The sequence below is a fragment of the Zalophus californianus genome, chromosome X (genome assembly GCF_009762305.2).
Source record: "Zalophus californianus isolate mZalCal1 chromosome X, mZalCal1.pri.v2, whole genome shotgun sequence".
In the NCBI taxonomy this organism is placed as follows: Eukaryota; Metazoa; Chordata; class Mammalia; order Carnivora; family Otariidae; genus Zalophus; species Zalophus californianus.
Window position 1 is genome coordinate 129,323,763 of NC_045612.1, and position 14,154 is coordinate 129,337,916.

Here is a 14,154-nt window from a genome sequence, read left to right on the forward strand (position 1 = left end):
CAAGCCCCGTGCCACATCTGGACTACTGACACAGACTTCACGGCCCCCAGGCTAAATTCAGAATCTCCAAGCAGTGTTCTGGAGCCCCCACTCCCCGGCCGGGCTCCAGATCCTACAGCAGAGTTCAGGACGCCCACGGAACAGCTCAGATGCCCCCAAGGAAGTGTCTGGGATCCCCAGGACCGCACTCACACCCCCAAAGCAGTATATGGGATCCCCGGGGGCATTTGGACCTGCAAGGCCGAGTTCGGGATCCCTGGGATGGGCTCGGACTCCCAAGTTAGGATGTGGGACCCCCGAGGCAGCACTCGGACCCCCACGGCAGGATGTGCGACCCCCAGGGCAGCACTCGGACCCCCACGGCAGGGTTCGGGGCCCCTGAGGCAGCATTCGGATGCCCGCGGCAGCACTCGGACCCCCACGGCAGGATGTGCGACCCCCGGGGCAGCCCTCGGACCCTCAAGGCTGCGTTCGGGACCCCCGGGGAGGGGAATGGACTCCCAGGACCAGACCCCCGTCCCGCGCGGAGGCCGGAGAAGGACGCGCGTGGGGAAGCGCCCGGTCCCGCTGGCCGAACTACCTGGCGCGGGCTTCCGCCGAGACCAGGCCCCGCCGAAGGGAAGCTCGTCCCGGGCGGTGGCGTCCCAAGCCCCGCCCGCCCGCGACCGCGCGCGCCAATCAGCGGGCGGCGGGCACGTGACGCCCGGCGGCCAATGGGGAGCCCGCGCGGGAGCACGCCCCCGAAGCCCCGCCCCATTGCGTGCTGGCGAACGCGGGATGTGGGCCCTGCGGGCCGCCGTCAGGCCGGGGGCCTGGCTCTCTCGCGTGGTTCGCGGCCGCGGGGCTCCGAGAGCTGCGCCGCCGCTGCCGGCCTGCCCCCACCGCGCGCTCACCGCCTCTGGCCCCGGGGACCTCAAGGGGCGAGGAGGTGGAGGACGGCGCCCACGGGCTGATGGCCCGAGAAGCCGAGCGGGAGAGGAGGAGGAGGAGCCAGAAGATGCGGAGGAGGAAGAGGAGGAGGAGGAACTTTTGAGGAGGGACCCTTTGCTGCCACTGGGGACCCAGCGCGTGTGCCTGATCCACCCCGAGGTCAAGCGGGGACCGGGGAAGCCGCAGCTGACCCGAGGTGATCCGGAGCGGCGCCGCGGGCGGGGCCGGGGACAGTGAGTGGCGGGGCTCCCGGGGGCGGAGACTCGGAAGGGCGTGGTTTCGAGTGCAGGCGCTCAGAGGCGGGGTTTCGAGTGCAGGCGCTCAGGGCAGGGACTCAGAGGGGCGGAGTTGTTGGGGGACGGAGACTCGGAGGGGCGTGGCCTCGAGTGCTGGCGCTCAGACGCGGGGTTGTCGGGGGCGGGGACTAGGAGGCCCGGGACTCCGAGGGCTGGAGTTCAGAGTGGAACTCTGGGACGGGGCTTCGAGCCCTGGTGCTCAGGGCGAGGACTCAGGAGGGCTTGTCGCGGGTGGAGGCTCAGAGGGGCGAGGCTGCCGGGGGCGGGGCTGCCCGGGGCGGGGCCGGAGACTCGGGGGCGGGGCTGCCCGGGGCGGGGTTTCGGGGACTCAGAGGCGGGACTATCGGGGGTGGAGACTCGGAGGGGGGCGGTTTCGGGGACTCAGAGGCGGGACTACCGGGGCGGAGACTCGGGGGCGGGGTGCCGGGGGCGGGGCCGGAGACTCGGAGGCGGGGCTGCCCGGGGCGGGGTTTCGGGGACTCAGAGGCGGGACAACAGCGGCGGAGACTCGGGGGCGGGGCTGCCGGGGGCGGGGCCGGAGACTCGGAGGCGGGGCTGCCCGGGGCGGGGTTTCGGGGACAGGGGCTCAGGGCGAGGGCTCAGAGGGGCGGGGCGCCGAGGGCCCCAATGAAACCCCACCCCTCCAATCCCCCAAACCTGCCCTGGGCCGCTGGAAGCAGCCCCACCCCCCTGTGTCTTGCCTTTTCCGGAATGTCTTAGTGAGAATCGTGCACTGTGCGGCCTTTGCCGACTGGCTCCTTTCACCCAGTAACGTGCATCTAAGGTTCCTGCGTGCCCTTGTGTGGCTTGACAGCTCACTTGTGTCAGGGCCGACGATAACCTGTTGTCTGGGCGCCTGGTGGCTCAGTCGGTGAAGTGTCTGCCTTGGGCTCAGGTCGTGATCCCGGGACCCGGGTCGCGCTCCCTGCTCAGTAGGGAGGGAGCCTGCTTCTCCCTCTGCTCCTGTTCGTGCTCACGCTCACTCGCTCTCTGTTTGTCTCTGTCAAATGGATAGATAGATATCAGCAGACTGCTTCCCGAGGGGCTGCACCGTTTTGCATTGCCATCAGCAACCACGAACAAACCTTGTTTGTTGCTCCGTATCCTCGCCAGCATTAGGTGCTGTCCACATGGCGCATTTGGGGCCAGTCTCATGGTGCCTACCGGGCTCTGTTGAAATCTGCACGTATTTCCCCGAGGAGCGATGGCGCGGAGCATCCCTTCCTAGTGTTTGCAGTCCCCGTGTGTTCTGTGAGATGTGTGTTGGCTCTCCAGACCATTGTGTCATCAAGTTCTTTCCTTATCGCTGAGCCTCAAGCGTTCTGCGCACTTTGTGGATAACAGTCCTTTCTCAGATGTTTTACAAAGGCTTCACTCCAAGTCCGTGGCCTGGCTCTCCACTCTCTCGACAACATCGTTCCCACGGCAGACGTTTGTGATTGTCACTCTCGCCCTGTCTTCACGCTGACAGGCCCGTGCCTCGACCTTGCCCGGCCCACTCAGAAGCCCATCAGAGGAATTTTTCACTTCCGTTAGAGTGTTCCTGACCGCTAGCGTTTGTGTTCCGTTCTTTCTTAGGGTTCCCATCTGTCTGCTTACACTGCCCATCTGTCCTTGCGTGCTTTCGACTTTATCCGTCAGAGCCCATACCGTGTGAATCGTAGTCGTTTGTGTTTTTTTAAAGATTTATTTATTTGAGAGAGAGAGAGCACGTGCACAAGCGGGGGGAGGGGCAGAGGAAGAAGGAGAAGCAGACTTCCCGCTGAGCAGGGAGCCCGACATGGGATTCAATCCTAGGACCCTGGGACCATGACATGAGCCTAAGGCGGACGCTTCACCGACTGAGCCACCCAGGGGTCCTATAGTTGTATTCAACTCCTGGTCTGACAAATCCAGTGTCCCCTCTGTGTTGGTCTCGGGTTCTGATGCTGCTCTGGGTCCTGTAATTTCTGCCTAACGGCTGGGCATAAGGCACCGGGCAATAGATGCTGCCATCCAGGGGCCCTTGGTGCTGTGGTGGTGAGGTGGGCAGGGGGACGCGTTCCATAGTCCCAGTCATGAGTGAGCCCGTGTCTCTGAACTGTGGACTCCACAGTGTTTCTCAGTGTTCACTCCCACCAAGTGGGTACCCAGCCCTAGGGGTGGGGGGTTCCACATCGCATTTTGACCACACCCCCAGCTCGTGGGGAAGGCTCACGACCCCAGCAGGGTGTTGTGGGAAGCCTCACGGTGATCCACGATGGAGCTGGGGGATGTGGCCCCCCCCATGGAGGTCAGGAACGACAGCGTCTGTGGGGTTTGCTGATGGCCTACACGTGACGTTGAAGGAGGGAAGTCGAGGGGTGGCCCCGTGCACCTGACCTGAGCGACCGCAAGGGTGGAGGTGAGGAGGACCCGCGAGGCCCATCAGGAGTCAAAGTGAGGACACTGTGCCTCCTCTCAGCCCAGAGGATGGGGCACCCCGTCTCCCACCAAGCAGAGCTTGGGGCCTCTCCCCGTGGCTTCGGATCCCTACGAGCCTTGTCGTTAGCATCCCCTCCTAGCCTCAGTTTCCTCCCTGTGCCTGAGCTCTGCAGACTATTCAGGCACCTAAGGTTTGCCACTGCTCAGCAAGGCTGGCCTAAAGACCGCAGCACCTGGTCGCTGGAGTGGGGATAATGCAGCAGGGGGTGCTCTGTGCAGATGTGACGGCTCCTCTGTGACATCGTGCCGCAGCGGTGGGGGGCAGCCTCGTGGGGCACTCGGGACAGCACAGTGTCTCAGAGTGGCCCCCATGGTCTGTCATGACCCAGCAGACAGCACATCTTGCGTGGCAGCCCCTGAGGGCCCAGGGAACATGCCGCATTCCCTGCAGGGTGGGCCGTGAGCCACTGTGGGCAAGGAGTGGGTATCCCCAGAGCCCGGTGCCAATGCAGCACAAGAAAGATCGCAGCCACCCTGGACAGACAGGATGACACGTGGGGCCTACATGCCGGCCCTGTGCAGGAGGGGGCCTGGGGAAGGGTCCAGGAGCATCCCAGACGGTGGGCGGAGTCCCAGAGAGGGTCTGGTCACAGGAGCTGAGGGCGTGGGGGGCTGGGGCCTTGAGCAGGGGCTGCGCATCATACACTGTCCTGGCGGCGTTCCAGACCAGACCTCCCGTTGGCTGCCAAGCCCCCAGTTCCCATGTAAGGAGGGCCCGTCGTCGCGTCCCCCTGGCCTTGTCCTCCCCTTCTCGCAGTCTGTGCCCTGGAACAGCAGAGCTGTGTCCCTGGGTGCTGTCTCACGACCTCTGCACACACTGTAGGAAGCCATCCCAGCCAAGGGACACGGGCCAGGGCTGGATGGGGCCCGGGGCTGAGCCCACGGGGACACGTCCCTCACCCTGGCCCTGTGTCTCCCCAAAGCTGAGTGGCAGGTGGCGGAGGCAGAAGCACTGGTCCACACACTGGATGGCTGGTCGGTGGCGGACAGGATGGTGGTACCCACCAAAACACCAGATGGGAAGCTCATCTTCGGCAGAGGGACCTTAGAGCACCTGGCAGGTGGGTCCCCGTGCCCCTCCCTTCCTCCTGAGAGAAACAGAGCAAGAGTCGGGCTCTCCATCTGGGCTGGGTAGAGGCGGCCTCATGGGAACTTGGATCAGACATTGACAGGCCCACCGTGCGCCTCTGACAACTTGCACTGTGCCCCGTGGTGCCATCGGCAGTTAGGAGTAGGGTGGAAACCGTCCCCGAGGCCCCCAGTCCAGCTCCCTTTCCAGACAGCGCGTTGGGTGTGAACCCAGCCTTCCACAGACCCCCCAAGGGTCTCCAGCCCCAACTGACATCAGCTCACCATAGAGATCAGCAAGCTGAGCCCTGCAGATACGCCCAGAGGGGTGCGCGCTGCCCGTCCGTGTCAGCCCGGGTCTTAGCCCCGTTCAGTCCCTGTGGGGTTGTGCGACCGCCATGTGTCTGCAAGACCCACACCCCTGCAGGTGGACCCCAGTCCTCCCCTAGACCCCTGTCCGGCACACCCGACTTCCCTAATATGCACACAGAGGGTTGAGGGCGTCCTGGGCACAGCCAACCAAAGCTGAGGGTCAGTCCCACGACGGACTCCACGGAGCACAGACATCTGAGGGGACCTTCTCTTCTCCCCAGAGAAGATCAGAGGGTCGCCAGAAATCACAGCAGTCTTCCTGAATGTAGAGAGGCTGGCCACGCCCACCAAGGTATTTGGGAGTCTCGATGGGCTGGGGGAGTGGGGTCAGCATCCCGCTGGGACGGGACAGCTGAGGATAGGGGATTGCGGACAGTGTCACAGCCGCCCCCTCACCCGAGGTACCACTGCAGATGCCTTCACTCACTCCCTCTCCCTCCCTTTCCAGAAGGACCTGGAAGCCACCTGGGGCGTGCAGGTGTTCGACCGATTCACGGTTGTCCTTCACATTTTCCGCTGCAATGCCCGGACCAGAGAAGCACGGCTGCAGGTGGCCCTGGCCGAGCTCCCCCTTCTCAGGTACTTGGCACACCACCAGCTGTCACAGCCGACAGCAGAGCCTCTTCTCGCAGTTGTGTGTTTGACTTCGCCATCACCCGGAGCGTAGTGAAGACGGAATGCAGGGCTGGCCACGCCCTCCTGGACAGCTTGGCTTGTCTGGTGCCATGTCCCAGCAGCATGCCTGCCAGCGCACGTCACCCCACTGTGGGACCCTCCACCCATGGTGAAGAAGGCCCAGGTGGGAGGGAAGACCACCCCGCCTTGCTCTCTCCACCCAGAGTTCTCACCCTCACTTGTCTGTGTTGGCACCTGCTCTGCTGTCACTGCATGGACATGTGTGTCTGCTGAGATGCCCCCTTTCTACGGCAGGTCCCACCTGAAAAGGAGCATTGCCCACCCGGATGGACGAGGAGGGGGCTCGCGCTACATCATGGGGTCAGGTAACGTGAGGTCAAGGGGTGCTAAAGGGAGGGGGTAATGTCACAGCAGCTACCCCTGGGAAGAGGACGTTGTGGAAAGATCCCAGTGGGGCAAGGGCCGCATGTGGGCCTCGTATGTGGTCACGTTCAAACAAGCTAAGGTATCTAGGTGGTCTCCTGGGGCACCCGTAACAAAAGACCACAAACCAGGGCTTTAAAGACCACTCTGGAGACTGGAGTCTGAGATCCAGGCGGGGCAGGGTCGCTGAGATCCAGGCGGGGCAGGACCGTGCTCCCTCCAGAGGCTCAAGGTCCTTGCTGCCTCATCCAGCTTCTGGGTCTCCGGGCGTCCCTGGGTTTGTGGCCGCGTCCCTCCCGTCTCTGGCTCCGTCCTCACGTGGCTTCTCCTCTGTGACTCCTTCTGTCTGTTCTACAGACGTTTGTCTTTGGATTTAGGGCCGCCCTCTCCTAGGGTGATCTCATCTCAAATCCTTGACCAGTTATAGGTGCCGAGACCCTATTCCAAAATGAGGTCCTGCTCACCGGTCCTGGGGGTCAGGATGTGGATGTGTCTTTCAGTGGGCTGTGGATATCAGGCGGCTGTCCTTCTGAGGCTGCCCCTTGCTCCCGAAAAAAGGGGAGCCCACCTGACCTCAGGGGCAGAAGGCCGCGGGTGAGGCCACCTTGTGCTGGGCAGAGCCGTCTTGTAGGTGGGAAGGCGTTGAGGCAGCAGCCTTGTGGGAGAACAGGAGGGTCCCGGCGAGAGGGTGTCTGTCCACACCCCTCTCTGGGGCGCACTCTGCCCTGACATCTTTTCTGCCACACCTGCCCGCTGACTCGCTATCTTGGGTGTTTTTAGGAGAATCTTTCATGCAGGTGCAGCAGCGCCTCTTGAAGGAAAAGGAGATCAAGATTCGGAAGGCCCTGGAGAGACTGAGGAAGAAAAGGCGTGTCCTGGGGAAGCAGCGGAGGCGGCAGGACTTTCCTGTGATCTCTGTGGTGGGATACACAAACTGCGGTGAGAGCACTTCCGGGCGCGAGAAGTGGGGTCCACTGTCCCGTTCCCCTCAGTATCCCAGTGTTGGGCTAGTGTCTTTGGGGAGAGACCGCTTGCAAAAGCAACAAGACCGTGGTACTCAGAGGGCCGACAGATGACGAGAACAGGTGGAGAGCGTGGCTGCTATCCCCGGGCTGTCACGGTGCCCACGGCCGGTACCCTGTCAAGTCCCTAGTGTGGTTGTCAAGCGCTGGACGGTGGACTGGACTCCATCTCTCACCGGTGCTCTTCCCACTCAGAGATGGAAAACAGTCTGACGTTTTTAAGCTCGTTTACGGAAGACTGGTCCGTAGAAGAACAAAAAACAATTCAGGTTGTGTCCGGTAAGACTTCACGGTGCATTTCAAGGTTCAGCTTCGCATGTGCGGTTAGCGTGATCGTATGCAGCATGCAGACTCCTGGGTGTCCTTCCTGCTGAAGCCCTGAGCTCACGGGTACCCTCCCGTGAAGGGAAGGCACGGTAGGCTCACTTCTTCACCATCGAGATTCACTCCACAAGCATGTGCCACCGTAAGGTGCAGTCCCCCTGTGTCTGCTCCGAAAACCAACGTGACGCGACCGGCTCCCTGTCCTCGAGGCGCTGGCGGTCCGTGTCCAAAGGAGGGAGGGAACGTCCCACAAAACCTGGAACGGAAAGCTGGGGGTACACCTAGGTGTTAGAGAATCCGGTCTGTGTACATACAGCCCACAGCTGGTGGGAAATGCAGAATACCGCGTGGCGTGTCCGGCGGTGAGGACGGGGGCTTTGTCCTTGGCTGACGGGGATTACACCTGGGTCTAGCGGGATCCCCGCGGCTCAGCCAGCACGGACGAGAACAGGAGGAATCCGTGTCCTGGCACCTGTCATCCAGCGGTGCCAGGTCACCCCCGGCGGGATAATCCCCTCCAGATTCACCTTTGGAGCAGGCCGAAGCAGGGGCCGCTGGTAATCCACATGGACTAGCCCAGGACTGGGTGACTACCCCACTGAACACGGGGCTTGGGTGCAGACGCAGGTCCTTTTTGTCAGGAAGGCTGTGGAGGGGACATCCTCTGGGGGCATCACAAACACACAGCTCCTGACTGCCTACACCTTCACACTGCCATCAACACCATCACCCCGTCTACACAGACGCCCCGCCCCCCCTCACACAGCACACGCACCCCACTCCACCATCACCCCGTCGACACAGACCCACACCCCTCACAGCACACGCACCCCACTCCACCATCACCCCGTCTACACAGACGCCCAAACCCCTCACACAGCACACGCACCCCCACTCCACCATTACCCCGTCTACACAGACCCACACCCCTCACAGCACACGCACCCCACTCCACCATCACCCTGTCTACACAGACGCCCAAACCCCTCACAGCACACGCACCCCCACTACACCATCACCCCGTCTACACAGACGCCCAAACCCCTCACACAGCACACGCACCCCCACTCCACCATCACCCCATCTACACAGACGCCAACCCCCCCCACATAGCACACGCACCCCCACTCCACCATCACCCTCGTCTACACAGATGCCCAGCCCCCACACACACACGCATCTCACTCCACCATCACGCCCATCTACGCAGATACCGAGCCCCCTCCCACACACAGCACAGAAATTCCTACTCCACCATCACCCCTGTCTACACCATCGCTTTTCTCTATATAGATCCCCATTGCATCTTGGGCAAACGAAGCACCTGCCTCGTCTACGTAAATGCCAATCCCGTGTCACTCACACGTACAAATAATGACCACCCTGTCTACACCATTACCCTCATCTGCACGGATGCCCATCCCCTCCCCTCACATTCACACACATCACCACCCGGTCTACACCATCACTCTCCTGTAAGTAGGCCCTCATACCCCAGGCCCTGGCCCTCTTGACCCGCGTGCACGAGAGGCATAGCAGCATCTTCCTGTTGCCCACATAAGGCATCCTAAGGGTCCTACAGAGACCTAGGAGCTCAGAGATCCTACAAATCTTGGCCACCCCCTCTGCGAGAGGCATGTGGCTCGGACGTGGAGCCGCCCGTGGTGCAGCAGTAGACCATGGGGCACGTGTGAGGGCGCCTTTCATGCAGTGTGTCCCCTGTGACCCACCTTCCAGGAAAAACCACGCTGATTAAGGCCCTGACAGGCGATGATGCCGTCCAGCCCCGGGATCAGCTGTTTGCGACACTGGACGTCACAGCCCATGCTGGGTGGCTGCCCTCCCGCATGGCTGTCATTTACATGGACACCATCGGCTTCCTCTCCGAGCTGCCCCACAGCCTGATTGAGTCCTTCTCCGCTACCCTGGAAGACGTGGCTCATTCGGTGAGTGTGCGATGATCCCGGGGGCTGAGTTACTGAAATCACCTGAATAACCTGGGACTGGTTCCCCTCAGACACAACACAACCCTGGGGACCAGATCCCCTCGCACATGAAACAAGCTGGGGACTGGGTCCCCTCATTCATGACACAGCCCTGGGGACCAGGTCCCCTCATACCTGATACGACATGGGGACCAGGCTCTCTCACACATGACACAACATGATGGCTGCTGGATCCCCTCGCGCATGACACAACCCAGGGACCGGGTCCCCTCACAGGACACAACCCAGGGACCGGGCCCTCTCACACATGACACAGCCCGGGGACTAGGCTTCCTCACACGTGACAGAACCTTGGGGCCCGGGTCCCCTCACACCTAACGCAACATGAGGGCTGGATCCCCTCACTCATGACACAACGTGGGGGCCAGATGCCCTCATACACGACACAACCCGGGGACCGGGCCCCCTGACACATGATAAAACCCGAGGACTGGATTCCCCTCGTTCACAATGTGACCCCAGGAACCAGGTCCCCTCACACAATACAGCCCGAGGACCAGGTCCCCTCGCATATAATACAGCATGGGGGCCGGATGCCATCATAATACATGACACAGCGCTGTGGCCTGGGTTGTCTTCATACACAACACAACACAACGCAGACGCCAGGTCTCCTCATACGTGACACGGCCCTGGGGACTCACATTCCACCCCGGCAGGAAGCTGGCGCCCTAACTTACTGTGAGAGCGAGCCCTGCCTAGTGACCTCTTCTAAGACTAATTCCGGAAGGAGGTGGAGCCGCTCTGCGGGGAGACCTGTCACAGCTGACCCCTGGCCCTCAGGTCAGCCTTTGTGTGCAGCTTTGGGGTGATGTGACTGAAGGGCACATTCTCTTGGGCCTTCCGCCCAAACCCCAAACCTAGTGTCAACACAAGGAAACAACCAGAGAAACCCCAACTGAAGGGCGTCCCGCAAATGCCCACACGGTGCTCCACACGGTCCGGGTTCAGAGGGCCCAAGGAGAGGTGACAGACGAATGTAACACGTGTCGTGGAGGCTGTCCCAGGACGGAAAGGAGGAGCCGGGAGACTCCAGACCAGGAGCGTAGTCAGAAGAGCGCACCACCTCACGGTCCGCATTTCCCAAAACAAGTGTTTCTGGAATAAAATGCTTATCTTTGTCTTAATGTTAAGTGCATCTAAAACCTGGAAGCGAACATCCTGGAATGTAAAGTGGCCCCTCTGTTTGCAGGGGCAGAATTACAGGCACTTCTTGCTCTTTTTCTGTTCTGCATTTTTCCCAATTCTGCGTCAGACCCCTACCTGTAAACCACTTAAAACCAGGCAAAAACAATTCTTTAAAATTCAGAGTAACTCAGGCTCTGGAAGGTTCACAGCGAGTGTGCAGGTGTGTGTCGGTTTGAGACGTGTGAGATGCCCAAGGCCCTGGGTTAGGTATAGGGGAGTGGCCTGGCCAGGGCGAGACCCCGCGCAAGGGGCACCGGGTGAGCCACGGGCCCGCTCTGGTCTCAGGGAGCGCCCACCCCCAGGTCCCACGCACCTCCACCGGCACCGCGGACCGCACGGGACGCCGCCCCACTCCCACCCGCGCGTGCGGTGCCCATCAGAGCCCCCGTCTGGGCGGGTCCTCCCGTGGGGGGGGGTTGAGGACCAGTGTCCCGTCCCATCCTCGTCCCCACCACGTGGCTTTTCTGTTCCTCAGGATCTGATCGTCCACGTGAGAGACGTGAGCCACCCGGAGACGGAGCTGCAGAAAGCCAGCGTTCTGTCCACCCTGCATGGCCTACACCTGCCCGCCCCACTCCTGGACTCCGTGCTGGAAGTTCATAACAAGGTGGACCTGGTTCCCGGGTGAGGGGCCCCGCCCACTGCCCCATGACCTTGGAGCCTCATTTCTGGCGAGTACCGGTGATGCACCTGTGTGATGGGGGCCTCGACGTGGCTGGTAGCAGCAGGCTGCTGTCATCCAGGCGCTGGAGGCGGCTTCCCGTGGCACGTCCTCCCGTGGCGCGTCCTCCCCTGCTCTCAGGAAGAAAAGGGGAGGTAGAGCGCCCTTCCCCCCACCTGCCTGCTGTGAAGGGCTGTAACTCACAAGATTCAGCAGGCCACCAGAGCAGCATATGTTGGGGTGGTTTGTTTTGAGCCCCCTCGCCCGCACGGACCCCATATCTCACTGCACCCTCATCATGGTTTCCTCTGTGTTCCTGTCCGACGGGGCCGCGTCCTCTCCTGACACACACGGAGGGGGTCACAGTGGGGGCCCGTGGGCGGGGGCCCCTGGGGGACCCTCGCTCCATCTTCCTGAGGCTGAGCAGGGTCTGCTGGCTGCCCCCACACAGGTATAGCCCGGCGGGACCACAGGCCGTCACCGTGTCCGCTCTCCTGGGGCACGGGCTCCCGGAGCTGAAAGCCCGGCTGGAAGATGCCATTCTGAGAGCCACGGGAAGACAGGTCCTCACTCTCCGGGTCCGGCTGGCGGGCACGCAGCTGAGGTGCGTGGGGCTGGCCCGGCGGGGGCCGTGGCCGTGGCCTGCTGTGGCCATGCAGGGTGTGCAGGTGCGGGAAAGGCAGCGGAACAGGCAAGGCGCCAGCACACAGAGGGGCCGCGTCGTTTCTGAGTTGCCGTGAATCTGGGTTAATCACCCCACGTGCGGGCGCCGGCCGGCTGTTGGCGTGCCAGGCGTTCCCGGGCCGTGGGCAGTGACAAGGTCGTGTGCGGGCTCGGGGGCGGAGCTCCCTGGGGGAAACAGTTCCTGCGAACACGTCCTTACAGAATGCTGCCCTTCCTCACGTCCTCAGCTGGCTGCATCGGGAGGCCACGGTGCAGGAGGTGGACGTGATTCCCGAGGCCGGCGTGGCCGACGTCAGGGTCGTCATCAGCAGCTCCGCCTACGGCAAGTTCAGGAAGCTCTTCCCCGAGTGAGTGGACACTGTGTGAGTTCAGCCGTCCGCTGAAGTGGCCGCCGTCCCCTCCGTGGCTGCTCTGGGTGGAAGGGCTGGTGGCTGCCTCCTGTGCCTGGAAGTCAAAGCTCAGGTTGCAGGCGGATGGACTGAGCGGTTCTGGCTCCTGGGGGATCGTGCATGTCTCGTGAGAGCTGACGTCCCTCCCGCGGGGTTTCGGCTACAAGATATTCAGAGCTCTGCTCATGTTTGTAAACCAGTCTTCCTGCTTCTTCCGTGTGTGGGCTGCCCTGCAGGAGGTCCTGCCTGTGGTGGCCGTGACGGGGCCAGTTGGGGTTTCCGCATCTGGTGTGTGTCACAGACTCACAGCTGTGAGGCCTCGCTGCTCCCCACGGAGCGTCCTGGACATTGTGACAGTCTCCCGGCCACCCAGAAGCCTCTCTGCACGGGTCGAGGAGAAAACACGGTGTGTCATTGATTCAGCACAAAGCCAGGATGGTCTGCACTCACAGCCAGCCGGCTCTGACGTGGGAGAGACAGGAGGGACCTCGCCTTTCCCACGGCCTGTCACGGACCTGGGCTGTCTTCATCACAGGTCCCAGGACACACACCCTGGGGCGCAGAACTGGACACCGGTCCCTCCGCTTTTAAAGATGTTAGTACACGTCTGAGCGTGCTGTCGTTGCCCGTTTTCTGGAGGGAACGCTGACGTGAGAGGCCTCTCTGTTGCCGCCCTGGAAAGTGTTTTACTTCATTTTCCCCTTTTGATGTGTGGTCACCCTTACAGCAGTGTTTTGTGAGTGATTCCAGATTTCAGCATTCAGGGATTCAAAATAAAAAAAAACAAAAACCCGTAGCCTGCCTCGGGGCATGCAGGGGGGTGTGTCTTTCCTGAAGACGGGAGAACCTTCTCCTTACTCGAGTCCTGAGACGTGAGGACAGAGCAGAGGCTGAGTTGGGGAAACTGAGGTCCCCGCGGTGCTGGTGTGGAAGAATGAGGAGGAGCCGGGATTGAGGCAGGCAGGGAGCGCGGAAGCCGGGTTCTCTCCAGAAGGACCCAGCCCCCGACGTTGGCCCGGGGAGACCCATGTCAGCGCCCTGGCTTCCAGAACCGTTTTGAGAATAAATATCTGCGCTCTGAGGCCCCCACGTGTGATCATCTGTTCCAACGGCCCCAGCACCCTCACGAGCGGGGTCCTGGGGTATCGGACAGGACTGGATGACAGCGCCCCGCGAGCCGGCTGTCTGCTGGGACGGCCTCACCCACTCCTCCCACAGGAGCCCCGAGGGCTGAGTGTGGAGCTGATACGAGGTCCCCTGTGCTGTCGGGCCCACACAGTGGACGGGGATGGTGTGAGGTCCCCCAGCCCCCTCCGGGCCGGCTGAGTGGACGGGGGGCACGAGGTCCCACAGCCCCATCCGGGCCGGCTGAGCGGATGGGGGCGCAAGGTCCCCCAGCACCGTCCGGGCCGGCTTAGTGGACTGGGGAGTGTGAGGCCCCTCGCAGAACTGTCTGGCCTTCTCAATGGCTGGGGCAGGCGTGAAGTCCTGCAGCACTGTCCCGGTCGGCCCAGTGGCCGGGGCGGGCTGCAGGATGGCCCAGGCGTGGCTGGAGCGTCAGGACACCTGCTGCCTCTGAGAAGGCTGATCAGTCCAGGAGACCCGCCAGGCTTTCTGCTTCACTCAGCTCGGCCCTGGGGGATTTGCTCCTACGGGGTCTCCGAACAGACCCCAGGGGGCCGGGAAGCATCC

The 14,154-nt window shown here is 62.3% G+C and overlaps 1 protein-coding gene across 7 annotated transcripts; it reads left to right on the plus strand.

Annotated features, from left to right (window-relative positions):
- Window positions 1–772: 772 nt before the first annotated feature.
- On the plus strand, window positions 773–13,545 carry GTPBP6 (GTP binding protein 6 (putative)). Of its 7 annotated transcripts, none has more exons than XM_027609037.1 (11): window positions 773–1,126; window positions 4,613–4,750; window positions 5,351–5,421; window positions 5,578–5,708; window positions 6,060–6,130; window positions 6,969–7,127; window positions 9,272–9,480; window positions 11,204–11,352; window positions 11,841–11,993; window positions 12,301–12,395; window positions 12,699–13,545. In XM_027609037.1, the coding sequence occupies exons 1-11, from the start codon at window positions 778–780 to the stop codon at window positions 12,878–12,880; spliced, it is 1,707 nt and encodes a 568-aa protein (XP_027464838.1). In that variant the 5' UTR covers window positions 773–777; the 3' UTR covers window positions 12,881–13,545. The 7 variants fall into 7 exon arrangements, with proteins under 7 accessions (XP_027464838.1, XP_027464839.1, XP_027464841.1 ...); XM_027609038.1 differs by having other exon boundaries at window positions 5,581–5,708; XM_027609040.1 differs by having other exon boundaries at window positions 12,301–12,435; window positions 12,699–12,838.
- The last annotated feature ends 609 nt before the right edge of the window (window positions 13,546–14,154 follow it).

Excerpts from the sequence above, each read along its gene's own strand:
- GTPBP6 (XM_027609037.1), top strand. The coding sequence starts at position 778 with ATGTGGGCCCTGCGGGCCGCCGTCAGGCCGGGGGCCTGGCTCTCTCGC. Across the intron at positions 7,128-9,271 it reads GGTGGGATACACAAACTGCG|GAAAAACCACGCTGATTAAG; the intron begins GTGAGAGCACTT and ends CCCACCTTCCAG. Across the intron at positions 9,481-11,203 it reads TGGAAGACGTGGCTCATTCG|GATCTGATCGTCCACGTGAG; the intron begins GTGAGTGTGCGA and ends TCTGTTCCTCAG.